The sequence below is a fragment of the Hemitrygon akajei genome, chromosome 18 (assembly GCF_048418815.1).
Source record: "Hemitrygon akajei chromosome 18, sHemAka1.3, whole genome shotgun sequence".
Lineage (NCBI taxonomy): Eukaryota > Metazoa > Chordata > Chondrichthyes > Myliobatiformes > Dasyatidae > Hemitrygon > Hemitrygon akajei.
Genome location: NC_133141.1, coordinates 12,099,915 through 12,126,636, shown reverse-complemented (window position 1 = coordinate 12,126,636; position 26,722 = coordinate 12,099,915). Strand labels below are relative to the sequence as shown.

At 42.5% G+C, this 26,722-nt stretch overlaps 2 protein-coding genes across 6 annotated transcripts in view; one reads left to right on the top strand and one right to left on the bottom strand.

Annotated features, from left to right (window-relative positions):
- Positions 1 to 26,722, bottom strand: part of cdc27 (cell division cycle 27) — a 129,237-nt gene that overhangs the window by 13,351 nt on the left and 89,164 nt on the right. For 3 of the 5 annotated variants that reach the window (XM_073070818.1, XM_073070816.1, XM_073070817.1), the window contains exon 18: positions 24,709 to 24,889. In XM_073070818.1, coding sequence (XP_072926919.1) covers positions 24,709 to 24,889 — 181 coding nt within the window. Of the gene's footprint in view, positions 1 to 21,347; positions 22,380 to 24,708; positions 24,890 to 26,722 lie in introns of those variants that run through there. The other 2 variants (XR_012102004.1, XM_073070815.1) reach the window with 2 other exon arrangements.
- Positions 3,013 to 7,708, top strand: ndufa3 (NADH:ubiquinone oxidoreductase subunit A3). The gene is made up of 4 exons (XM_073070814.1): positions 3,013 to 3,090; positions 3,315 to 3,389; positions 3,658 to 3,735; positions 7,548 to 7,708. Exons 1-4 carry the CDS (start codon positions 3,075 to 3,077, stop codon positions 7,637 to 7,639), a joined length of 261 nt encoding a protein of 86 aa, XP_072926915.1. The 5' UTR covers positions 3,013 to 3,074; the 3' UTR covers positions 7,640 to 7,708.

Genomic DNA, 26,722 nt, shown 5'->3' with positions numbered 1-26,722 from the left:
GGCAGAAAACAGAGAGTGAGAATAAAGGGATCCTATTCTGGCTGGATGCCAGTTACCAGTGGAGTTCCACAGGGGTCGGTGTTGGGACCGCTGCTTTTTATGATATACTTCAATGATCTGGACTATGGGATTAATGGATTTGTGGCTAAATTTGACGATGATACAAAGATAGGTGGAGGAGCAGGTAGTGTTGAGGAAACAGAGAGCCTGCAGAAAGACTTGGATAGCTTAGGGGAATGGGCAAAGAAGTGGCAAATGAAATACAATGTTGGAAAGTGTAGGGTCATGCACTTTGGTGGAAGAAATAAACAGGCAGATTATTATTTAGATGGGGAGAGAATTCAAAATGCAGAGATGCAAAGGGACTTGGGAGTCCTTGTGCAGGATACCCTAAAGGTTAACCTCCAGGTTGAGTCGGTGGTGAAGAAGGTGAATGCAATGATGGCATTCATTTCTAGGGGTATAGAATACAAGAGCAGGGATGTGATGTTGAGGGTCTATAAGGCACTCGAGAGACCACACTTGGAGTATTGTGTGCAGTTTTGGGCTCCTTATTTTAGAAAGGATATACTGACATTGTAGTGGGTTCATAGAAGATTCACAAGAATGATTCCTGGAATGAACAGGTTACCATATGAGGAACGTCTGGCACCTCTTGGGCTGTATTCCCTGGAGTTCAGGAGAATGAGGGGGGATCTCATAGAATCATTCTGAATGTTAAAAGGCCTGAACAGAGTAGGTATGGCAAAGTTATTTCCCATGGTAGGGGATTCTAGGACAAGAGGGCATGACTTCAGGATTGAAGGACATCCTTTTAGAACAGAGATGTGGAGAAATTACTTTAGTCAGAGGGTGGTAAATCTGTGGAATTTGTTGCCACGAGCGGCTGTGGAGGCCAAGTCATTGGGTGCATTTAAGGCAGAGATAGATAGGTTCTTGATTAGCTGGGGCATCAAAGGGTATGGGGAGAAGGCAGGGGAGTGGGGATGACTGGAAGAATTAGATCAGCTCCTGATTGAATGGCAGAGCAAACTCAATGGGCCGAATGACCTACTTCTGCTCCTATATCTTATGGTCTACACTGCCTTGAAATTGTATTTTACAGGTGCTACACTGCCTTGTAAATGTATTTTACAACTATTTTCACATTTTACTGTCTCATATTCTAAATTTAAAATGTATTGAAGTAGGATTTTGAGTTGATCTACAAAACATTACGTCATGTCAAATCAAAAGTTTCAAAACTGGTTAACAATTTGCTAAAAATTAAAACCAAACTTGAGGCAATTTGTAATTACCCACACTAATTTTCATCAGATGCAATGTACTGTACATTACCTAACCAGCTCACTCAATTTGATGTAGAAAATTGGAAGATCACCTGTTTTCAATGAATTCCTAAGAATAAATATCCCCTCCTCTCTGTCAGATCTAACAGTATGGAAGATTTTCAACAGACCAAACCAAAATGAAGACAAAAGAGGATTTGAGACAAACCAATGAAATGATAGTAGATAAGCACTACTCTGGGGATGGGTGCAAGGCCATCTCAAAGGCACTGAACATGCCTCTGTGCAATCACTTGTTAACTAAATAAAAGTGGAAAAATATGAAACCACAGCCACAATGCCTAGGTCCCTCTAAACCCTGATCCACGGGCCCCTCGTTTGATAGCATTGGCCCATAGTGTAAAATAGGTTGGGAATCCCTGCTCTAAACTTAATCTCTGGAGAAGAATAGCACCTGTAAGAGAGGCTACTGTGACGCCAACAGTCACTCTGAGTGAGATACAGAAGTCAGTGGTTTCAACTGGAGATAAAGTTCATGGCTACACAATCTCTAAGGCCTTGCACAAAAAGGGTATTTATGGAAGAGTGGCAAGGAAGAAGCCCTAGCTAAAAACAAAAGTACATCCTTGCCTGTAAAGACTTTGTAAACATCGCTTAGAAGATACTGTAAAGATGTGGAAGAAGGTCTTGTGGTCGGATGAGACTAAAGTGGAATATTTAGCCTCAACACTAAATGGTACATGTGGCATAAACCTAATGCATCACATAGGCCAAGTAACACCATCCCTACTATAATGTATGGTGGAGGTAGCATCATGCTATGGGGATGCTTTTCAGCAGTAGGGACTGGAAATCTGGTCAGGATTTTTGATGGGAAGATGAATGCTGCCAAATACAGAGAGATTCAGGATAGGAACCTGTCAGAAAGCTTAAACTAAGGAAGAAGTTGGGCTTTCCACAGGACAACAACCCAAAGCATGCCACCAGAGCAAGCACGAAGTGGGTTCAAATGAAGAAAATTGATGTCATTGAGTGACCATAACCCAATGGAACATTTCTGGGAAGATCTTGAGATTGCTCTTCACTGCTGCTCCTTAACTAAACTGGCACAGTTTGAGCAAGTCTTTCATGCTTTACAATTTTCCATTTTTTTGTGGGGGGAAAAGGCGCATGTGATATTTAAATAAACATTTTCAGTTAAATTGATCAAAATCCCTGGTTGTAATACTCATTTATGTGAACAAAGGGTTAGGAGCTAAATACTTTTTATAGGAACTGCATAAGATTGGACAAACTTATTTTTTTCCTTCCCCCTCTGGAGTTCTTAGAGGCTGAAGGGAGATGGGATAGAAATGTATAATATCATGAGAAGCACAGATAGAGTAGACAGTCGGTATCTTTTTCTCGGAGTCGAAATGTCTAATACCTGACGGCATGACTTCATGTGAGAGCAGTTAAGTTCAAAGGTGTGTGGGGCAAGTCTTTTTTTTTAAACTGAGTGCCTGGTGACGACAGATAATATTCGTTCAAGGGACTCGGAGCTGGGAAGTTGACTATGCAGTGAATGTAGGGATGTGGACATTCTGTACACACAAAGGACCGGCTGCACTCGGTACCGTGCGCGGAACCACTGTCTCTGGCACAGGTCCCCTATCACGACATTTAACACGACGGCGCATAAAAGTCACAGGACGAGGCGGAGTCTGTCCGGAGACATCGTAGAGTGAATTCGTCATCCATGACATCATGAACAAGGTGGGTCTTACGCGGTGACGAGGAAGAAAGATGGCGGTGGTGCGCAGTGAGTGAGCGGGTTGTGGGTCACCGTGAAGTCCGAGATTGGGAGGGAGGGAGAGGAATCTTGTGGAGGTGGGGGTGTGGTAGGGGGCCCTCGGTATACCGTGAATGCAGCAGGTCGATCTTCGGCCAGGGGTAAGGGGGGGGGGGTCGTGAGGTCTGATTCCGTTCCCTAATCCTCTGACCTCTCCTCCTAACCCTTACCCGACCCTCTATTCCTTTATCCAGATATCGCCGCTCTGCTGAAGAAGGCATGGGCAAAGGAGCCGGTAATCGTCACCTCGTTCGCAATCGGCATGGTTGGTGAGTGGAGTGGATAGGGGGTAGAGGTTGGGATGGGATATGGAGGGGTAGGGGATGGAGGTTCGGATGGAGTAGGGGGCAGGGGGATAGAGGTTGGGATGGGGAGTGGGGGTTAGTGGGTAGAGGGGTGGGGTTGAGTGGTTTTGGGGGTAGGGGTCAAAGTTGGGTTAGAGAGTGGGGGTAGGGGATAGAGGGTGGGGGGTGGAAGGGGCAGCGAGTGAGGAGGGGAAGGTGATCAGTGGCTAACGTCCATGTGTTCTGGTTTCAGCTTTACTGGCACCACTGGTGAGCCCCATTGCCAAATACCAGACTCTGCTGAATCGTGCTGTACCTTTCCAGTACCCAGGTAGAACTGCTCCCAATCATTTGTACTCTGTGTGGGATATTTTCCCCACACCACACACAGTGACCCTTTTGTCCACCCCACAACAGACAGGTGGATTAAACACAGTAAAACACATTTATCTCTTCAAACCTGCTATACCAATTAGTACCATGATAAATGCAACTGTGAATTCCACATTCCTGTCAGCCTACAGTAAACTTGCACCCCTTGTTTTTTAAGAATTGACATACTTCTGCATTCCTTTCAAGAAAAGTTCCAAAGATTCACAGAGAGAAGCTATCTTGTCTTAATTCTGTTTTAACTGGGCAGCTCCCTATTGTTAAGCAGTGAACATAGTTCTCAGTTCTTCCAGCTAACAGGTGTAGGGAATCTTGATTGTCAAGAGATATTGAGGCCTTGGTTAAGAAAAAAAAATGGGAGGTACATAGCAGGTATAGGCAGGTAGGAACAAATGAGATGCTTATGGAGTACAAGAAATGTACAAGAACTTTTAAAGAAATTAGGAGAGCTACAAGAAGGTGTGATGCTGCCCTGGCAGACAAGGTGAATCAGGGATTCCACAGATATGTTGAGAGCAAAAGATTGCAAAGGACAAAAGTGGTCTTCTGGAAGATCAGGATGGTGATCTAAGATATGGGGAATATCTTAAATAGATTTTTTTTGCAATTGTATTTACTGGAAGAGACAGACACAGAATCTATAGAAGGGAGGCAAAGGAGCAGTGAGGTAATAGACCCTATACAGATTACAAATGAGGTGGCATTTGCTGTCTTAAGGCACATTAGGGTGAATAAATCCCCAGGGCCTGATAGGGTGTTCCCTCATACACTGGGAGGTAATTGCAGAAATTGTAGGAGCCCTAGCAGAGATATTTAAATCATCCTCAGCAACAGGTGAGGTACCAGAGGATTGGAGGATAGCTAATGTTGTTCTGCTGTTCTAGAAAGGCTATAAAGCTAAACCAGGAAATTATAGGCCGATGAATCAGTTGTGGAAAGTATTCTAAGGGACCGGATATGAGTATTTGGATAGACATGGAGTGATTAGGGATAGTCAGCATGGCAGGTAGTGTCCAACTAATCTTTAGAGTTTTTCGAGGAAGTTACCAGGAAAGTTGTTGAAGGCAAGGCAGTGGATGTTGTCTACATGGGCTTCAGCAGGGCATTTGACAAGGTGAGGAAGGTTGGTCAAGGAGTTTCAGGAGTAAATTGGACTAGACATTGGCTTTGTGGGAGAAGGCAGAAAGTGGTAGGAGATGGTTGCCTCTCTGACTGGAGGCCTGTGACTAGTGCAGTGCTGGGTCCATTGTTGTTTGTCTTCTATATCAATGATCTGGATGATGTGGTAAATCAGCAAATTTGCAGTTAACACCAATATTGGGAGTGTAGTGGACAGCGAGGAAGGCCATCAAAGCTTGTAGTGGGATCTGGACCAGCTGGAAAAATTGGCTTAAAAATGGCAGTTGGAATTTAATGCAGACAAGTGAGAGGTGTTGCACATCAGTAGGACCAACCAGGGTAGGTCTTACACAGTGAATGGTAGGGCACTGAGGAGTGTAGTAGAACAAAGAGATCTGGGAATACGGGTTCATAACTCTTTGAAAGTGGTGTCACAGGTAGAGAGGGTCGTAAACTGGGGGACCTGTGTTATAAGGAAAGATTTAATAGGTTCGGACTATATTACTTGGAACATAGAAGACTGAGGGGAGGTTTGATAGAGGTATACAAAATTGAGGTGAATAGGTAGGATAAATGCAGGCTTTTTCCCACTGAGGTTGGGTGGGAGTACAACTGGAGGTCATGGATTAACGGTGAAAAGTTTGAGGGGAATACGAGGGGAAACTTCTTCACTTATAAGGTAGTGTGTGGAGTGAGCTCTCAGTGCAAGTGGTACAGGCAAGCTCTATTTCAACGTTTAAGGGAAGTTTAGGTTATGGAGGGCTGTGGCCTGGGTGCATGTTGATGGGAGTAGGCAATTTTAATGATTTGCATGGGCTAGATAGGCTTCTGTGCTGTATTTTTCTATGACTCAGACTATCCTCTCCACATCCTGCCAACACTTCCCAGGATCTTGTGTTTCAATCAAACCCCCTCCTACTCTTCTCAACCCAGCCTAGCCTGCCCCACCTTCCTTCTTAAGGCTTACCCATCTGTTACAGATTTTGGTCAAGTAAACCTCATCTGAAACACTTCAAATTCATTGATGCCCTTTCTTTAATCAGGAAACAGGCTGTACACAGTGCTCCCATTGCCTTGTGTAGCTGAAACTTGACCTCCTGCTTGTGTGCTCAGTTCCCCCAGCAGTAAACATAACATTGTGTTAGCTTTTTGTTACTTGGGGCAGCCACATCCTAGTCTGCACATAATCACTGACAGTCCCAGATCCCTCTCTGCTGGTAGACAGCTGCAGTTGCTCACCGTGGACATACTGTACTCCACTTCCCAAGTCTTTGTCCATTCACAAAACCAGTTGCTGTCCCTGTATCAGCATTACAGTCCACTTCACAACTTACCTGCCTTTGTTCATCCACAAATTTTACCTCCGATCTCTTCATCCAATGCATTTATAAATCATGAAAGGTCAAGACCCCACTATGCCACACCACTCAAACCATGCCTAATATAAAATAATCCATTATGCTTACTCCATTTCCTGTTAGCTAGTCAATTTTGTATCTATTACTGATCTCTTACACCATGATTGTTTATTTTCATTAATAACTTTGTGCCTCTATGAAATATCTCCTGAAATCCAAGAGTCAGTGTTATACTGCACATAAACAGGGCCCTTCCTGCCAACTAAGATGTCTATCCAAGCTAGTTGCATTTGCCTGTGTTTGGCCGCTAGTCTAAACTTTCTATTCACATACCTGTCTATGGTTGCGTTGTAATTTTAAGCATCTCTACAGCTACCCTGGCAGCTTGTATACCCACAGTCCTCTCTGTGAAAATGTTTTCTCTCAGATCCCTTCTGAATTTTTACCCTCATTTTAGATAATCCTACCTTGAGAAAATACTTTAACCATCCACCACCCTATCTATGCCCTTCATGATTTTATAAATCTCTCTTCTTCCCCCTCCCCCAAAAAAACCCTACAGTTCCAGCCTATCCAGTCTCCTCATAACGCAAGACCTCTAGTCACAAACATCCTGATGAACTTTTTGTGGACCTTCTCCAACTTAATCACTTAAAAAATGGTATAGCAATGAGAGTTATATATAATACTCCAAAAGTGACTTAATCAACAGTTTGTTTGATTGTGTAGTACATTCCCTTTATCCATTGCAATTTACCTTTTCAAAGAACAGCAGTAGATTGGTCAAAATTAATTTTCTTTTCACTGAACAATGGTAACTGATCTCTAATCTCTGGGGGTACAAAAAGGTTGGGTGAAACTAGAACTTGATGTTATGGGTGAAAGGTGAAATGTTTAAGGGTAACTCAAGGGAAAACTTCTTCACTCTAAGGGTGGTGAGAATGTGAAATGAACTGCCAGTGGAAGTGGTGGATGCGGGTTTGCTTTCATTGTTTCAGGGAAGTTTGGTTATGTTGATGGGAGTAGGCAAAATAATAGTTTGGCATTGACTAGATGGACCAAAGGGCCTGTTTCTGTGCTGTACTTTTCTATGACTCTTAACACTAATTTAGCTGACAGCCTTCACTGTAACACTGATACTCCCCACATGCTCACTGTGACACTGATGTGAAACATATAACTCAGTAGAATTCAATCTTCCAAAATTGCTCTGAGCCAATCTGTTGCTTATGTTTAATTCTCTCCTTTCAGTCGCTGTTTTCTTTGTTTTATGCAGTTCCTGTACGGGATGATGGGAATATGCCCGATATTCCATCCCACCCCAGTGAGAAAATTGGACCCTCCCTCGAATGGATGAAGAAGTTTTGAGATGTGGATGGAATTAGTTTGTGTGTGACTGAGAAACAAAGTGCAGAAATAAAAGTCATGTTCAAAATGCTTTTGAGTTTCTTTTTACACTTTCAGAGTTTCTATTTGTACCAGGAAATCAGAGGCCAGAAACGTGCAATCCTATAACAAGCACCATGGTAGCATAGCATTACGACACTAATAACCCAGGTTCAGTTCTGTTAGGAGTTCACATGTTCTCCACGTGACAGTGTGGATTTCCTCCAGGTGCTCCGGTTTCCTCCCACAGTTCAAAGACGTACCAGTTGGTAGGTTAATGGTCATAAATTCTCCCATGATTAGGCTGGGATTAAATCAGGGGTTGTTGTGGCGTGGTTCTAAGGGCCAGTTCCAGGCTGCATCTCAATGAATAAATAAAATAAACATTTTGCATTACCTAATGACGGAAGTAGATTTTCAGTGGATAGTTGTATAAAATATGACAGTTTTTGTTGTTTGTGCAAGGTTGTGTCTAATGAGGAAATAATCCAGAAATGAAGGTTGCAGATGCTTGAATTGAGGGAAAAACAATCTGAAGGAAGAATTCATGGGTCAGATAGCATCAATAGGAGGAAAGGAATTGTGGCTGTTTTGAGATGAAACCCTGCATTAGGGCCTGGTGCAGAGATTCAACCCAAAAAATCTACAGATTCTTTTCCACTTACAGATTGGTTCTGACCCAGAGTTTAATAACTAAGAACTAAAAGAGGTGATTCCAGGGATGATGAAACCCTATTTACTATTTTCCAAATGTTCTAGTAGTGAATGTGACCCCCCCCCCACCCCCAATAAGGAAAAAAACTAGATTTGCTAGAATCTTCCATAAAAGATGTGATCTCAAACCACAGATAAATTTATAGGACTGTGCAGATTAAACATGCATTTAAGAATGGCCAAATAATACTGAGTTGACCAACTGAGGAAAAAGTAGGAATGATTGGGCCCTTCTCCAGTTGGCAGACTGTGATTCATGGCATAGCAGAGATCAGTGCCAGAGCATCACAATCTAGATCAATGATTTATTTGAGGAAACTAAAGTAACATAAAAAATCTGGAAATGATGCAACTTAGTGGGAGTAATTAAGTCATGGTGAGGATGCAGAGTGCTTCAGGGAATATAGACAAATGAGTGGCAACAATGGGGCAGATTGTGTATGAGGTGGAAAAATGAGTTATCACTTCATAAATGCACATTATTGTACTGGATGTCAGATGTGGGAAGTCCAGGAGACTCCCAGCCTTGCACATCTGCACCAGGTGCATTGAGCTGCAGCTCATTAGGGAACTGGAGATGCAGCTTGACAACCTTTGGTCAGGGAGAGTGAGGAGGTGATAGATGGGAACTATAGGGACGTAGTCACACCGGGGCACCATGGACTCTATAATTAGGGGGTCAAACAGGCAATTCTGTGGACGCAGGAAAGAAATGCGAATGGTAGTTTGCCTCCCAGGTGCCAGGGTCTGGGATGTTTCTGATCATGTCCACAACATCCTGAAGTGGGAAGGAGAACAGCCAGAGGTTATGGTACATATTGGTACCAACAACATCAGTAGGAAAAGGGAGGAGGTCCTGAAAACAGACTACAGGGAGTTAGGAAGTTGAGAAGCAGGAACTCAAAGGTAGTAATCTTGGGATTGCTGCCTGTGCCACGAGACTGAGTATAAGAACAGTGAGGTAGAGGATAATTGTGTGGCTCAGGGATTGGAGCAGGGGGCAGGGATTCAGATTGCTGTATCATTGGGACCTCTTTTGGGGCAGGCATGACCTGTACAAAAAGGATGGGTTGCACTTGAATCTCGGGTGACCAATATCCTGGCGGGGAAGTTTGCTAAGGCTATTGGGGAGAGTTTAAACTAGAAATGCCGGGGGGTGAGAACCAAACTGAAGAGACAGGAAGAAGCGGTTGGCTCACAAATAAATAAGTTAGGAGACAGTGCAAGAGGGAGGACAGGCAGATGATAGAGAAGGGATACGCTCAGACTGATGGTTTGAGATGTGTCTACTTTAATGCAAGGAGTATCATGAACAAAGTGAATGAACTTGGAGCATGGATCAGTACTTGGAGCTATGATGTTGTTACAGAGACTTGGATGGCTTAGGGGCAGGGTTGGTTACTTAAGAGTGTCAGGCTTTAGATGTTTCAGAAAGGACAGGGAGGGAGCAAAAGAGGTGGGGATGTGGCACTGCTGATCAGAGATAGTGTCACAGCTGCAGAAAAGGAGGAAGTCCTGAGGGATTGTCCTCTGAGCATGGGGTCAATAACTCTACTGGGCATCTTCAATATAAATAAAATATGACCACCCAATAGGAACAGGGACATTGAGGAGCAGATAGGGAGACAGATTCTGGTGCAATAATAACAGGGTTGTCATGATCGGAGATTTTGATTTCCTCAATATTGATTGGGATCTCCCTAGAGCGAGGGGTTTAGATGGGGTTGAGTTTGTTAGGTGTGTTCAGGAAGGTTTCCTGACACAATATGTAGATAAGCCTACAAGAGGAGAGACTGTACTTGATCTAGACATGGGAAATGAACCTGGTCAGGTGTCAGGTCTCTCTTTGGGAGAGCATTTTGGAGAAAGTGATCACAATTCTATCTCCTTTACCATAGCATTGGAGAGGGATAGGAAAAGACAAGTTAGGAAAGTGTTTAATTGGAGTAAGGGGAAATATGAAGCTATCAGGCAGGAACTTGGAAGCATAAATTGGGAACAGATATTCTCAGGGAAATGTATGGCAGAAATGTGGCAAATGTTCAGGGGATATTTGTGTGGCGCTCTGCATAGGTATGTTCCAATGAGACAGGGAAAGGATGGCAGGGTACAAGAACCATGGTGTACAAATACTGTTGTAAATCTAGTCAAGAAGAATAGAAAAGCTTACGAAAGGTTCAAAAACCTGGGTAATGATAGAGATCTAGAAAATTATGAGGCTAGCAGGAAGGAGCTTAAGAATGAAATTAGGAGAGCCAGAAGGGGCCATGAGAAGGCCTTGGTGAGCAGGATTAAGGAAAACCCCTGAATCTACAAGTATGTGAAGAGCAAGAGGATAAGATGCGAGAGAATAGGACCAATAAAGTGTATCATGGAACAGAGGAGGTAGTGGAGGTACTTAATGAATACTCTGCTTCAGTATTCACTGCAGAATAGGACCTTGGTGATTGTAGGGATGATTTATAGCAGATGGAAAAGCCTGAACATATATAGATTAAGGATGATTATGCTGGACCTTTTGAAAAGTATCAAGTTGGATAGGTCACCGTGACTGGCCAGGATATACCCCAGGCTACTGTGGGAAGCAAGGGAGGAGATTCCTGAGCCTCTGGCAATGATCTTTGCATCATCAATGGCGAAGATTGGAGCACTGCAGATGTTGTTCCCTTATTCATGAAAGGGAGTAGAGATAGCCAAGAAAATTATAAACCAGTGAGTCTTACTTCAGTGGTTGGTAAGTTGATGGAGAAGATCCTGAGAGGCAGGACCTATGAACATTTGGAGAGGCATAATATGAGTAGGAATAGTCAGCATGGCTTTGTCAAGGGCAGGTCATGCCTTACGAGCCTGATTGAAATTTTTGAGGTTGTGACTAAACACATTGATGAAGGAAGAGCAGTGGATGCAGTGTATATGGATTTCAGCAAGGTATTTGACAAGGTACCCCATGCAAGGCTTATTGAGAAAATAAGGAGGCATGGGATGCAAGGGGACATTGCTTTGTGGATCCAGAACTGGCTTGCCCACAGAAGGCAAAGTGTGGTTGTAGACAGGTCATATTTTGCACGGAGGTCAGTGACCAGTGGTGTGCCTCAGGGATCTGTTCTGGGACTCCTTCTCTTTGTGATTTTTATAAATGACCTGGATGAGGAAGTGGAGGGATGAGTTAGTAAATCTGCTGATGACACAAAGGTTGGAGGTGTTGTGGATAGTGTGGAGGGCTGTCAGAGGTTACAGTGGGACATTGACAGGATGCAAAACTGTGCTGGGAAGTGACAGATTGAGTCAACCCAGATAAGTGTGAGGTAGTTCATTTTGGTAGGTTAAATATGATGGCAGAATATAGTATTAATGGTAAGACTCTTGGCAGTGTGGAGGATCAGAGGGATCTTGGAGTCCAAGTCCACAGGACACTCAAAGCTGCTGCGCAGGTTGACTGTGTGGTAAGAAGGCATATAGTGCATTTGGCTTCATCAATCGTGGGATTGAATTCAAGAGCCAAGAGGTTATGTTACAGCTATATAGGACCCTGTTCAGACCCCACTTGGAGTACTGTGCTCAGTTCTGGTCACCTCACTACAGGAAGGATGTGGAAACTATAGAAAGGGTGCAGAGGAGATTTACAAGGATGTTGCCTGGAATGGGGAGCATCCCTTATGAGAATAGGTTGAGTGAACTCAGCCTTTTTTCCTTGGAGCGATAGACAATGAGAGGTGACCAGGTAGACGTGTATAAGATGATGAGAGGCATTGATCGTGTGGATAGTCAGAGGCTTTTTCTCAGGCTGAAATGCCTAACACGAGAGGGCACAGTTTTAAGGTGGTTGGAAGTAGGTACAGAGGGGATGTCGGGGTAAGCTTTTTTTTTATATAAATCGATGCAGATAGTGGTGAGTGCATGGAATGGGCTGCCAGCAATGGTCCTGGAGGCGGATAAAATAGGGTCTTTTAAGAGACTCCTGATAGGTACATGGAGCTTAGAAAATAGAGGGCCTTGGGTAACCTGAGGTAATTTCTAAAGTAAGTACATGCTCAGCCCAGCATTGTGAGCCAAAGGGCCTGTACTGTGCTGTAGGTTTTCTATGTTTCTATCATTTCAACTGTGACTGGAGAACGTTGATGTTCAAAAAGACTTGGGTGTCCTTTAGAACTCACAGAGAAACAGCACACAAGAACAGCAGATGTGACAGAGGCAGAGGGATGAAGGGTGGGGGAGTGGCATTGCTAGTCTGGGAAAATGTTACAGCAGTGCTCAGGCAGGACAGATTAGAGGGCTTGTCTACTGAGGCCATATGGGTGCAGCTGAGAAACAGGAAAGGTATGACCACATTAATGGGGTTGTATTATAGACCACCCAATAGTCAGTGAGAATTGGAGGAGCAAATCTGCAGAGAGATAGCAGACAACTGCAGGAAACAAAGTTGTGATAGTAGGGGATTTTAATTTTCCATGTATTGATTGGGACTCCCATACTGTTAAAGGTCTAGATGGGTTAGAGTTTGTAAAATGTGTTCAGGAAAGTTTTCTAAATCAATATATAGAGGTACCAACTAGAGAGGATGCAATATTAGATCTCCTATTAGGAAACGAGTTAGGACAGGTGACGGAATTATGTGTAGGGGAACACTTTGGTTCCAGTGATCATAACACCATTAGTTTCAACTTGATCATGGATAAAGATAGATCTGGTCCTCGGGTTGAGGTTCTAAACTGGAAAAAGGCCAAATTTGAAGAAATGAGAAAGGATCTAAAAAGCGTGGATTGGGACAGGTTGTTCTCTGGCAAGGATGTCATTGGTAAGTGAGAGGCCTTCAGGAGAAATTTTAAGAGTGCAGAGTTTGTATGTTCCTGTCAGGATTAAAAGCATAGTGAATAAGAATAAGAAATCTTGGTTCTCTAGGGATATTGGAACTGTGATAAAGAAAAGAGAGATGTTAGGAAACAGGGAGCAAATAAGGTGCTTGAAGAGTATAAAAAGTGCAAAAAAAAAATTAAGAAAGAAATCAGGAGGGCTAAAAGACATGAGGTAGTTTTGGCAGTCAAGGTGAAGGATAATCCAAAGAGCTTCTTCAAGTATATTAAGAGCAAAAGGATAGTAAGGGATAAAATTGGTCCTCTTGAAAATCAGAGTGGTCGGCTATGTATGGAACCAAAAGAAATGGGGGAGATCTTAAATGGGTTTTTTGCATCTGTATTTACTAAGGAAACTGGCATGGAGTCAATGGAAATAAGGCAAACAAGTAGTGAGGTTATGGAACCTATACAGATTGAAGAGGAGGTGCTTGCTATCTTGAGGCAAATCAGAGCAGATAAATCCCCAGGACCTGACAGGGTATTCCCTCAGACCTTGCAGGGGCCCTGGCAGATATATATATTTAAAATGTCAGTATCTACGGGTGAGGTGCCAGAGGTTTGGAGGATAGCTCATATTGTTCCGTTGTTTTAAAAAGGCTAAAAGTAATCCAGGAAACTATAGGCCAGTAAGTTTGATGTCGGTAGTAGGTAAATTATTGGAAGGAGTACTAAGAGATAAGATCTACAAGTATTTAGATAGACAGGGACTTATTAGGGAGAGTCAACACAGCTTTGTGCACGGTAGGTCAGGTTTAACAAATCTATTAGAGTTTTTTGAGGAGGTTACCAGGAAAGTGGATGAAGGGAAGGCAGTGGATGTTGCCTACATGGACTTCAGTAAGGCCTTTGACAAGGTCCTGCATGGGAGGTTAGTTAGGAAGATTCAGTCGCTAGGTATATGTGGTGAGGTAGTAAATTGGATTAGACATCGGCTCAATGGGAGAAGTCAGAGAGTGGTAGTGGAGGATTGCTTCTCTGAGTGGAGGCCTGTGACTAGTGGTGTGCCACAGGGATCAGTGCTGGGTCCATTGTTATTTGTCATCTATATCAATGATCTGGATGATAATGTGGTAAATTGGATCAGCAAATTTGCTGATGATACAAAGATTGGAAGTGTAGTGGACAGTGAAGAAGGTTTTCAAAGCTTGCAGAGAGATTTGGACCAGTTGGAAAAATGGGCTGAAAAATGGTAGATGGAGTTTAATACAGACAAGTGTGAGTATTGCACTTTGGAAGGACAAACCAAGGTAGAACATACAAGGAATTTGGTAGGGCACTGAGGAGTGCAGTAGAAGAGGGATCTGGGAATACAGATTCAAAATTCCCTGAAAGTGGCGTCACAGGTAGATATGGTAGTAAAGAGAGCTTTTGGTACATTGGCCTTTATAAATCAAAGTATGGAGTGTAAGAGTTGGAATGTTATGGTGAGGTTGTATAAGGCATTGGTGAAGCTGAATTTGGAGTATTTTGTGCAGTTTTGGTCACCGAATTACAGGAAGGATATTAATAAGGTTGAAAGAGTGCAGAGAAGGTTTACAAGGATGTTGCCGGGACTTGAGAAACTGAGTTACAGAGAAAGGTTGAATAGGTTAGGACTCTATTCCCTGGAGCGTAGAAGAATGAGGGGTATAAAATTATGATGGGTATAGATAGAGTGAACGCAAGCAGGCTTTTTCCACTGAGGCTAGGGGAGACAAAAACCCAGAGGACATGGGTTAAGGGTGAAGGGGGAAAGTTTAAAGGGAACATTAGGAGGGGCTTCTTCACACAGAGTAGTGGGAGTGTGGAATGAGCTGCCAGATGAAGTGGTAAATGTGGGCTCACTTTTAACATTTAAGAAAAACTTGGACAGGTACATGGATGAGAGGTGTATGGAGGGATATGGCCCAGGTGCAGGTCAGTGGGACTAGGCAAAAAAATGGTTCGGCACAGCCAAGAGAGCCAAAAGGCCTGTTTCTGTGCTGTAATGTTCTATGGTTCTATAATTTGAATGGAAGAATTTTAGTTGTCTTACTATATTATGGAGGATCTCAAAAGGTTTATTGCATTGAAGCAAAATGGAGGTTTACCAGTTTGGTTGCTAGGATATTGGAGAGTCCAAGTTTGCTCAAAGTTAAGAAAATGGGAGGTGACCCAATTGAAAGATACCAGTTATTTACTAGGCTTGAGCAGATGTTGGGAGATTATTGTTTTGGTTAAGGAATTAAGACTGATGGATCAGTCTCAAAATAAGGGGAAGGCCAATTGGACTGAAATAAGGAGATTTGCCTGTGGATGTTTAGGTATTGAAAACAGACGGCAGAAGGCCCAATGATTTAAGTCCCATATCTGTTTTAGAGGAAATAGTGTTGCTCTTCCGAAAAGTGGCAGGATGGTAGTGGAAAGCTACAGTTTGAGGTCACGAAAAGGACAGCATCATCCAACAGTAGTGTTGTAAAGATGCCCATACCCTAGACCAGTGATCACTCAGTGCTCTCCTCTGGTACAATGGTGTTCTTTGTGCTGCCTCTCTGACAGTACTTTGTCACCCAGCATTTCCCTTTAGATAATGTGGTTCTCCTCCAGCAATGCATCAGTCCCCCAAGTATTGCTTTTCCAGTTCCTTTAACATTTGGAAATCACAACTCCACAACTACCTAAGGTAGAGAATACATTACTCTGTGCTGCTCCTCTGACCTTATTTAACTTTGGAGAGAAGGTACATGGCTCATATATAACAATTACACAGCACCCACTTATCCTCGTTTCAGATTTCAACCTTTGTAACGCAGAACAGAAACAACTTCAATAAATAGTGAAGAACACAAGATCAAAATATTGGACTTACACTGCCATCTGCTGTTTGCTTGGTACATCAACAAGAGCTTGGGAGTTGACCTTGAATATATCTGAAGGCATATTGACTACAGCATGGAAACTGCTACTTTGGCCCAACTGGTTTATACAGACCAAGATGTCCATCCAAGCTAGCATTTTCTGCATTTGACCTACATCCTTCTAAACCTTTCCAATCTATGCACCTGTCCAATTGCCTTTTGAGAATTGATACTGTACCTGCCTCATCCTCTTCCTCTGGCAGCTCATCCCATGTACATACCAACCTCTGTATAAAGAAGTTGTCATTCAAGCTCCTATTAAATATTTCCCATTTTACCTTATGCCTATGCCTTATAGTTCTCAATTCCCATAACTTTGGGGGAAAAAGGCTGAATGTATTCACCTGATCTAATGCCCCTATAATTTTATACACTTTGATAAGATCACCTCTCAGTCTCGTGTTTCAGTGAAAACAAGTCCTAGCCTGTCCAACCCCTCCTAGTGTCTCTAGTACTGGCAAAATCCTTTAAAAACTTTTCTGCACTCTTTCAATTTAATAACATCTTTCCTATAGCCCAGTGATCAAAGCTCGAAGTGTAGCCCCACCAGCAAAAGACATAGGAGCAGCATTGGGCCATTCAGCCCATCGAGTCTGCTCCACCATTCCAAATCCCAGATCCCACTCAACCCCATACACTTGCCTTCTTGCCATATCTTTTGATGCCCTGACCAATCAGAAAACTATCAACTTCTACCTTAAACATACACACGGTCTTGGCCTCCACAGCCGTCTGTGGCAAAGCACTCCACAGATTCACTACTCTCTGGCTAAAATAAATTCCTCCTTACCTCTGATCTAAAGGTCCACCTGTGTCCTCTACTTCTGGACACCCCCTCAATAGGAAACATCCTCTCCACATCCACCTTATCTAGTCCTTTTAACATTCAATAGATCTCAATGAGATCTTCTGCATTCTTCTAAATTCCAGTGAGTACAGGCCCAAAACTGCCAAATGCTCCTCACATCTTAACTCCTTCATTCCTGGAATCATCCTCGTGAATCTCCTCCAGACTTTCTCCAATGATAATGCATCCTTTCTGAGATATGGGACCCAAAACTTGTCAATATTCCAAGTGTGGCCTAACAATTGTCTTATAAAGTCTCAACATTATTGCCTTGCTTTTATATTCTATTCACCTTGAAATGAAGGTCAATGAAGTGAATTGAATCTTGTACAGCTGCATCATAACCTTCCAACTTCTATATTCCATGTCCTGACTGATGAAGTTCATTATGCTAAAAGTCTTCTACACCTGTGACTCCATTTTCAGGGAACTATGTACCCAAACATCAGGATGAATTAGTTTGTCCCACAAAGGTGCTTGAACCTTCAGGAAGTGCCTTAACATTTATAATGTACTTCCACTGTAAATACATACTTCAATGGAATCATGTCAGACAGAATATTTAAGTAAACAAAATTGCAACTAATGCTATTATAACTTCTGAAATTGCATTGAATTTCCTACTGTTATATTGTCCTCAAGAGTACAAAAATCTTAATATACTGAGTATGGGGGCCTTCAAGAAAATGTCTATTTCTCATGATAAGTAAAGACTTTCATATACATCAGCTTGTCCAGTGACTTAGTCACAGTCACAACAGGCCTCACTGTTGTCCACATAGATCACTTCTACCATCCTGCCCTCATCGACCTTCTTAGCCATTTCATCAAAAGATTCAAATCAAGTTCATTGGACCCGATCTCCCACTCACAAAGTCACACTGATTATCCCTAATCAAACCTTGCCTTTTCCGATACATGCAAATCTTATCCTTCAGATTCAGATGGTGCCAGCAACCAACGGCGATGTCCTCTACACACTTCGTGAAACATCTACTACTTTTAAATGTGCTTCTTCTACTGAATTGCCTGCAATTGGAGCCTGTAGTTTACATTTTGATGTTGTGTTCTTGAGCTAGCTGGATGATCTGTCATCTCCGGGGAAGTTCAGCGAGGTTGACAGCGAAGTGTGCAGCCTAATGGCGGAACACGAACTCATGATCTGCTCCATTACTCATTGCCGATTAAAGCATTGAGCAAGATTGAAATCCATGAGGATGAGAGTGGAAGGTGAGCGAGAGTTCATACCATCTGCCTGCATTTAACTGGTCTCCCTCTCATTCGCTGCTGCTGGAGGAAGATGCAGGAGTCTTGGGTCCATGCTGCAAGGAATGACTGGCAGAGCTTGTAGCTGTGGGACTCTTTTTCAGAGGACTCTGCAGTTTGATGTTGTGTCTGTGGCTTTGGACTCATTTTGGAAAATTCCATGGTTCACGTTGCATGTGTTTCTGGTTGCTTTTTTTTTGCTGTTTGCGCGGTTTGATTGGGGCGCCTTGGCGCGGACTAGCTCTGCGGCCTGCAGTCAACAATCAACACATCACTAAACCAAACTGAACACTCAAGACTGTTTGATATTTAGATGTTTGAAATTTGCTCGCTTTTTGCCATTTGCGCAATTTGTTCTTTTTTGCGCATTGGGTGCTTGATGCTTTCTTTGAACGGATTCCATGGTGTTCTTTGTTTTGTGCCTGCCTGCAGAAAGAACAATCTCAGGATTGTATACCGTATACGTACTTTGAATCCTCTCTAACAACTTACTACCACAGACATTAGGCTTATTGATCTTTTCTTGCCAGTTTTTCTTTGCAGCCCTTGAGGGCAACATCAGCTACTGTCCAGTCTTCCAGCACTTCACCCACCACTAATGATGCATACATGTCAAGCTAGGGCTCCTGCAATTTCTTCTCTAGCCTCCCACGGTGTTCTAATCTCCCTCAACCAGGGTTCCCTACTCCTGCCAGCATTGCCCTTCACACCAACAGGAATATGTTCTTGCTATCTCAATTTTAAGTGCCTTTCACTTGCCAGAGATCTCTTTGCCCACAAACAACCTACTCCAATCAACCTTTGAAAGCTCCTGCTCCAATTTTGAACTTGAACCTGTGGGCCAATTCTGTCTCTTTCTACAACTATTTAAAAAGGAATAATAAAGCTAAATGTGGGCTTATCAGTGGCATAGCGGTTAGTGCGACACTATTACAGTCTGTGGCATTCCAGAGTTCAATTCCAGTGCCGTTCTGTAAGGAATCTCTATACATCCTCCCCAAGTCCTTCGGTTTCCTTGCAGTCCAAAGATGTACTGGGTTGGGTAATTGGTCATTGTAAATTGTCCTATAATTAGGTTTCAATTAACTGGGTTGTCAAAGGTTGCTGCAGGCAACGTGCCTCAAAGAGCCTATTGTGCACTGTATCGCTAAAATAACAAATAATACTTTTAAGGAGCTGAAGAAGGGAATTAGAAAAGCCTTGAGGGGCCATTAATAATCTTTGGCAAGCAGGAGTAAAGAGAAACCCAAGGTATTCTATACATATATCAAGATAAATAGGAAGGTTGGACCACTCAAGGATAAATGAGTGAACATCTGTTTGGAAGCAGGGGATGCGTGCAGGGTCCTAAATGAGTACTTTGCATTAGCATCACAAAGGAGAAGGATATGGAGGATACCAAGATCAGTGTAGTGGATGTTAATATGCTCGGGTACTTTGAAATAAAGAGATAGGTGGCTAAGATGAGATTGCTGGGGCTTTGACCAAGATTTTTTGTCCTCTCCAGTTAGAGGATTGGCAGATAGCTAATGTTGTTCTTTTATCCAAGAAGGGAAACAGGATTCATCATGGAAATTATTGGCTGGTGAGTCTCATGTCAGTGGCAAGGAAGCTATCGGAGAGGATTCTATGGGATAGAATTTGAGTATTTCGAAGGGAAAACATGCCCTTGTTTTTGGGACAGTCCGCTTGGCTTTAGGCTCATCTGCAGATTCAGAGAGATTTGGCCACTTGGTTTCAAAATTGGATTGCCCTTAGTAGACAGAAAGTCTTATCCTTAGGTGTTGAGTCTTATCCTGGCTCGAAGTTTGTGATGAGTGGTGTTCCTAGGGCTTCTGCTGCTGTGATTTATACAAATGACCTGGATGAAAAGGTGGATGGGTGTGTTGGTAAGTTCACAGATGATTGAATGGGCAGCCAGCACTCAACCCCCCCCCCCCCCCCCCACCCCCAGGATTTTACATTGCAGCTTTATAAAACTTTGGTCCATCTGCATCATTGTATTAAATTCTGGTTGCCCTGCTGAAGGGCGTGGAGGCTCTGGGGAGGGTTCATAAGAAATTTACCAAGATGCTGCTTGAATTTGATGATATGTATGGGGAGAGTCGAGACCGGCTTAGGTTGTTTTCTCCAGAGCGGCAGAGGCTGAGGGGATACCTGTTAGAAATTTAATATCTGAGAGGCACAGATAGACAACTGGTCAATAAAGGCGTTTAAAGGGCTCTTAGATAGGCACATGAATATGCAGAGAATGGAGGGATATGGTCAGCCTTTTCTCACCAAAGCTTGATGAGCCAAAGCCTCTGCTGACCACTCAAACACTGGCCACTCTCACTACCTGCCCTTTATTGGCTGATGTACATACTTCACAATTAGCCAATCAGAAATAGCTCTGCAACCCTGCACTACTGCAGCCCTCTGTTTCAATATTCCTATCTGCTCACCTTCTTGGGTTCAAATTAACAGGAATTTAATGCCAAGGCCCAAAAAGACATGAAGCACTCCTCTTAGGGCAGGTGTCAAGACTATCCATAGGCAGAGGGAGAGAAAGATAAAGAGTTGGAGGAGCAATTCTCATGCTTGGACCAAGGTAGCAAAAAGCACAGCTACTAATGTTAGAGGCCTTGCAACCCATACTTCATGTTGCCTTGGCCAAAGCAGAAAGCAAAGTATGAAATGAAGGCATGCTAGTCTGAAGATGGCAGCAAACACAAGGTGTCTTCACAGCAGTGTAAAAACCAGGCTGAGGATTTATTTTCTATGTTTTACAGCTGGGACACATAAAGGAACAGCACACACATTGACTCCACACACTACACCCATGTGCAAGCAGACATTGATAGTGGCCATAAATCAAGCTTAAAAGAGTAATGTGATTATGAGATAGAAGAAATGAATTAATTGAAGGGGGGAAATCCATGTGATGTATGCATCCTTTGTAACATGGGTACTGATCATAAGAATATGCATTAAACTGATGTGAAATTTATCTTTGCAGGGTTGCAGTCTTTGTTCCTCACACTGACATGTACATTATCAACATAATGGCAGACTTGATGGGCTAATTGGTACCTGTTGGAATAACTCTATGATTTCCAATCATTAAAGAGTGTATAGCAACGATCAACATCCAGCTGCTAAAAGGTTTTCAAAGTATTTTATTTTGGAATTTTTTGTCACATCATTAAACTGAGTTGCAAATATATTAACAAAAAGACTTTTTCTAAGACTGTACAAATATCTGAAATTAAAAGGGATAAGCAACAGAAAAACATCCACTTAAGACAGCAAGTTACAGTTTTAAATGAAAAATGAAATTAAAAAAATAGACCAGATTTCACACATCCATGCGCGTACACATCCACACGTACAGACACACGTTGCATTTTCCATCCGTTAACACTTCTGGTTGCACAAAGGCTCCTGGTGTCAGGAAGACCATAAAAGGGTACCACCATTGTATGCAATCAGCATGTGCATTTTGCAGAAAAGGCTGCACTGCACTCTATGGTGAAATAAAGACAGGAGATGGGTGAGATGAGAGAAAAGCTCCATTCACAGCAACTAAATGACCGAAGGCAGTACATTAGCCATTACGAACAAAGTGCTGCTCAAAAATGGCTGCCATTTTGACCACCTGTACCTTCTGCTGGTTAATCACTGAGGTAACACCAGCCGCTGGATTTTCACCCCCTCTCCCCTTACCCCCTTTTAAGATGTTGAAAACAGCAGCATAATTGTGATCTTTGTGAAGGTCAAGTTTTGCATGAGCAGAAGTAGCAGAGGGAGAGGGGAGTTATGCAAGTTCACATTCAAATCATTTTTAACAATTACATTTAAAAACAAAGCCCCCTGTTCAACACAAATATTGTTGAGGCTGAAAATTAAAAGTTGTTGGTTATGGGCTTCCTCGTAACCCAATGACTGGTCTCTCCAGCCTATGCTCATAATGTTGGCAAACTGCATCAGACAAAATGCTCAAAGCAGAAGTACAAACCTAGTGAGAGAGAAGAAAGGGAATGGCCAGGGAGTAGCAGCTCTTGCTCTGGAGCCATGTTTTGGTTGGGTTAGCATTTACAGATTGAAGCTCTCATCACTTTCCGCCGCATGTAACTGGGTGTCATCAGCATCAGTCATGCTGCTTTCCTGGGACTCATCAGTTCCAGCTGTAAAAACATCACAATTAGTGCTGGTTTTCAGTATGTTAATTAGAAACTCTGCAAACATGAACAAACATGGATTGAGAGCTGGGAGGAGTCGTCCATGTCCACATTCCCATATCTGCCTTAAAAAATATGCAAAGACTCTGGAACTCTCTCAGGGAGAGCCAAAGTCACTCAAACAAGATGGAGAACAATCTTCGGCTTATTTATCTTAAATAGGCAATTCTTTGCTTTAAGAATAATCCCCATGATTTGGGGAAAACAATAAAGGAAACAGGTGATGTTGCACCAACATGAGGCCAAGTTGCTGGAAGCAGCTAGCTACTGGCATGGTCAGTCTTTCTGGAAGTTAACCAGTCAGGATATCGAGCATTGCCTCAGGTTTCCCTCACCACAACTTAAACATCAAATCTCCTGTCCCATTTGGTAGCAGGTATGCAGCCATCTTGGGTCATTCACATTTCCTTTCACCTTTATTAAAATTCCAGTGCTCATTCTTTAATCCTATGCTTCAAGAAGTGCTTCATGCTGCTATTCCAGATTTCCTTCCCAGTTTCCTGGTTTTCCAAAGATCCTACAACATAGAATATTTAGCTCCTACTCATGCTCAGCATGAGGTTACATCTCTGTACTAGTTACATCAAGCTAATCACAGAAAGACAGTTGTTCAGCTCATCTATAATGCAGCAAAACTCTCCCACTCATCTTTTCATGTCATTTGCCTATATACCCACTTTACATTAATCTGGCCAATTTTCACACCAAAGATTTCTAAAGTTCATCGGTACATTGGTAGTTTAACCGAAAGGAGTCCACAAGACTATATGCAAGGGAGCCAATTCTGAAATGTAAGCAACAATGAATGTCATTACTCCCTTTTGAATTCAGTGGATCTAGAACTTAAGCAGACTTAAATGGTACCCTTGACTTACGATAGCTTGTGGCTTTCCAACTGACACCTTTCTGGCCGTTAAGTAAGTTTTCCATTAAACAGATCAGAAAGGCAACAAAGCAAAGATGAACATTCATGAAATGGTCCATTCTACTCTCAAGTTCCTGAATGAGCAATGTTACATGGTATATAAACATAACATTATCTTGAGGTCAAGCTTCGGGTGACAGTACCCTACCTCCCACCATTTAATTAGACCATAGCTGATGTGACTGCAACTTCAACTCTACAGTCCCACCCATTCCCAGTGACTTTTCACTGCTTAAGAATCCATCTAATTGTTCCTTAAAAATATTAAAAGCCTCTGCTTTCTTTGTCCTAAGGAAAACTGTTGCAAAGATTCTCAATCCAAAAAAAGAAAAAAATCACTTTATCTGTTAAATGGAAGACCCCTTAATTACAAACACACAGCATGCAAACAGACCCTTCAGCCCACAATGTTGTGCCAAACTAATTCCAATGTCTTATATTCTCTTTCAAGATGAAACATCCTCTCCAAAACCACTTTGTGGATAACCCACCCACTTCACGTATTGGTGGGCCTTCTCCAAATGAGCATCTATCCTTAAATAAGACCAATCAATGTACACAGTACTCCAGATGTGATCTCACCAATGCTTCTTGTAATTGAAGCATATCCTCTTACCTTTGGAATTCTACTTCCCCTGTAACAAAGGAGAACATTCTTACCCCATGTATCTCATTTCTTCCTTCACAGATTCCATTTTTCCCTGATCTAGTCCCTTCCCATTTATATCCAATACACTTTGGATATTGTTTGCCACTTCAAGTTTTAAAAAAATTGCCTCATCCCAACTGGCTTATTTTTACTATGGATGCAAGATCCTTCTACAAGTACATCCCATATCACACAGGTCTGAGAGCCCTTCATTTCTTCCTTGGAAAGAGGCTCACCCAGTTCCCCTCCACCCACACACATTCACCCGAATTAACATTCTCACATTGAACAACTTCTCCTTTAACTGCACTGAGTTTCCCCAGAATAAGAGAGAACTCGTACAGACCCAAAGCAGTTTGACAAGAATTCCAACATTAAGCCACAGTAGAATATCAAGTACAGTCAGTTTAAGAATTGAAGCTCGTAATTGTGGAGAGAAGTTGCACAGTCTATTACTGCACTCTCTGTACTAAGACAGCCAAAGAAAAGATGAGACACATGGCCCTCTGGACACAGCAAATCATCTTGCAGTAGCGACTACAATCAATACTGCAATGCAGAATTTTACTGCTTTTTAAAAAAAAGTTTAGATTTTATATGCCCATGATTATGGACTTGTAGAATGTATCACTAGCCTGGAACCTTAGAATGTCTGCAGAGAAACCTCTTTCATAGTATTGCAATCAGTCACCAATACTAACCTGTGTCATACTGATAACCCTCACTATGTTGCCCATCATTTGTTACAGGCTCCTCATCATCTGGTAAGTAACGTTTGTCAATAGCCTCTTTGATCTGGTTGTTGGCTCCTTTTGGATCAAGGTCCATGGCCCAGGAGAAATTCATCAGAGCCAAGTGCGTCTGCCCTAATTTCTTATAAACCTGAGGAGAAAAATAACAGTTCTGCTTTCAAAATCAGAAAATAATGTTACAATCATTCAAAACTCTTGTAAAAAGATACACTGGTCCACTTTATTCTTAGTGATGTTAAACAGAGATAACAATAACAATGGGAAGGGGGGGGAAAAACAGCTATGGAAGAGAAAATCCATCTGAATTAAGATAAAGAACAGCAGAGATCAGTCACATTGTGGGGTTAACACTGGTACTGCATCAGGAAAAGAATTCCTGCAAATACTTTACATAGCTTTTTATTTAAAAGCAATGGATTTCAATTATCCACAGTTATGTGGGGTGGGGGGGGGGGGGGGGGAGGGGAGAGACAGAGTTAAGCTTATTTAGACTTCTTCCAACCCAGCAAGCAAGTCATTCAACATGAGGAACCACTAAGTAGCCCAGTACTGGCAAGAAAGCAGAGAACTTATGCAGTCTCTGAGACATGGGTGACAGAGCTAAGACTGGCAAATCAATATTGCGGGGTGTCAAAGTTACTGTCATGATAGGAGGTAGGCAGTGGGGTGGGGAAAGAAAAGATAAAAGAGGGAACACTGCAAGACTGTTCAAGGCAACCATCACTGTACAATGAAGGCAGACATCAGTCATACAAGCAGGCCATTCAGCCCATCACATTCATGCTAGGCACTGCTGGGAACTCACCCAAGTTAATGGTATCTTCTAGCACTTAGGCCACATCTGGCAATTTAGGTGCTCAGTGACTCTGCTCTTACCACTCTCTGGGCAAATGGCCCCCTCAGAACACCTCCAAATCTCTTACCCCCTCACTCAAAATCTATGTCCTTAAGTTTATTTACCTCTGATAAGGAAAAAGTTCCCTGCAGTTTCTATATCCCTTATAATTTTATATACTAAGAAGCTTCTTCAAGCAAGGCCATATGGATAATGCCCTGAAATTCTGAAGTGATCACTTTGTTGTGATTATACTACAGACCTGCTTGACAGTCATCAGGAAGCAAGGGCAGATACAAAAGCAAATCATGGAGATGCATGAGAATAGGGTTGCAGCACAGGATGGTGAGAAGGCAGGTGTATGGGGTTGAGTGGGATCCAGGATCAGCCATGGAATGGCAGAGCAGACTTGATGGGCTAAATGGCCTAATTCTGCTCCTGTGTCTTATGGTCTTACTTCAACATCCCCATTAAACTCAGTCACCATAGCCTGAAAGGATTTGATGGGATGGTATATTTTAAGTACATTTCAGAGAGCTTTCTGTGTCGATACATAGACAGTCTTACTAGGCATGGGTAATGGACAATCCCAGGAAGCCAGAAAGGTGGATGAAATGTCATTCGGCAAACCAACTTGCAGAGAGTGATCATAATGTGTTAAGTTTCAAAATAGACATGGAAAGGAATACGGATAGTCCTGAAATTAAGCATCTGAATTAGGGGAAATTTCCATTTCAGCATCTTTAGACAAGGACTGAAAAAATGTAAACAGGAGCAGAGACTTGAAGGCACATCCACATCCACAAAGTGGGATTTAAAAAATAAAAGTGCCTTGCATAATTTTTTAAATCATTATCAAATCTCCCCTTAGCCTCCACCACTCAAGAAGAAAGAAAAACAGACCCAGTTTATTCAAACACTCCTCACAGCACACACTCCCCAAACCAAGTAGCAATCTGGTAAACCTCCTTTGCGTCCTCTCTAAAGCTTCCATATACATTCCCATCAGGAGGGGACTATAATTCATAATTATATGAAGAAATGATGTTGCCAAAAGCAATATTGACATGAAATTACCTGAAAAATTTCCCTCAATTCTTAAGCATTGTATAGCTAAAATCAAACAAC

Excerpts from the sequence above, each read along its gene's own strand:
- ndufa3 (XM_073070814.1), top strand. Across the intron at positions 3,390-3,657 it reads GTTCGCAATCGGCATGGTTG|CTTTACTGGCACCACTGGTG; the intron begins GTGAGTGGAGTG and ends TTCTGGTTTCAG. Across the intron at positions 3,736-7,547 it reads TGTACCTTTCCAGTACCCAG|TTCCTGTACGGGATGATGGG; the intron begins GTAGAACTGCTC and ends TGTTTTATGCAG.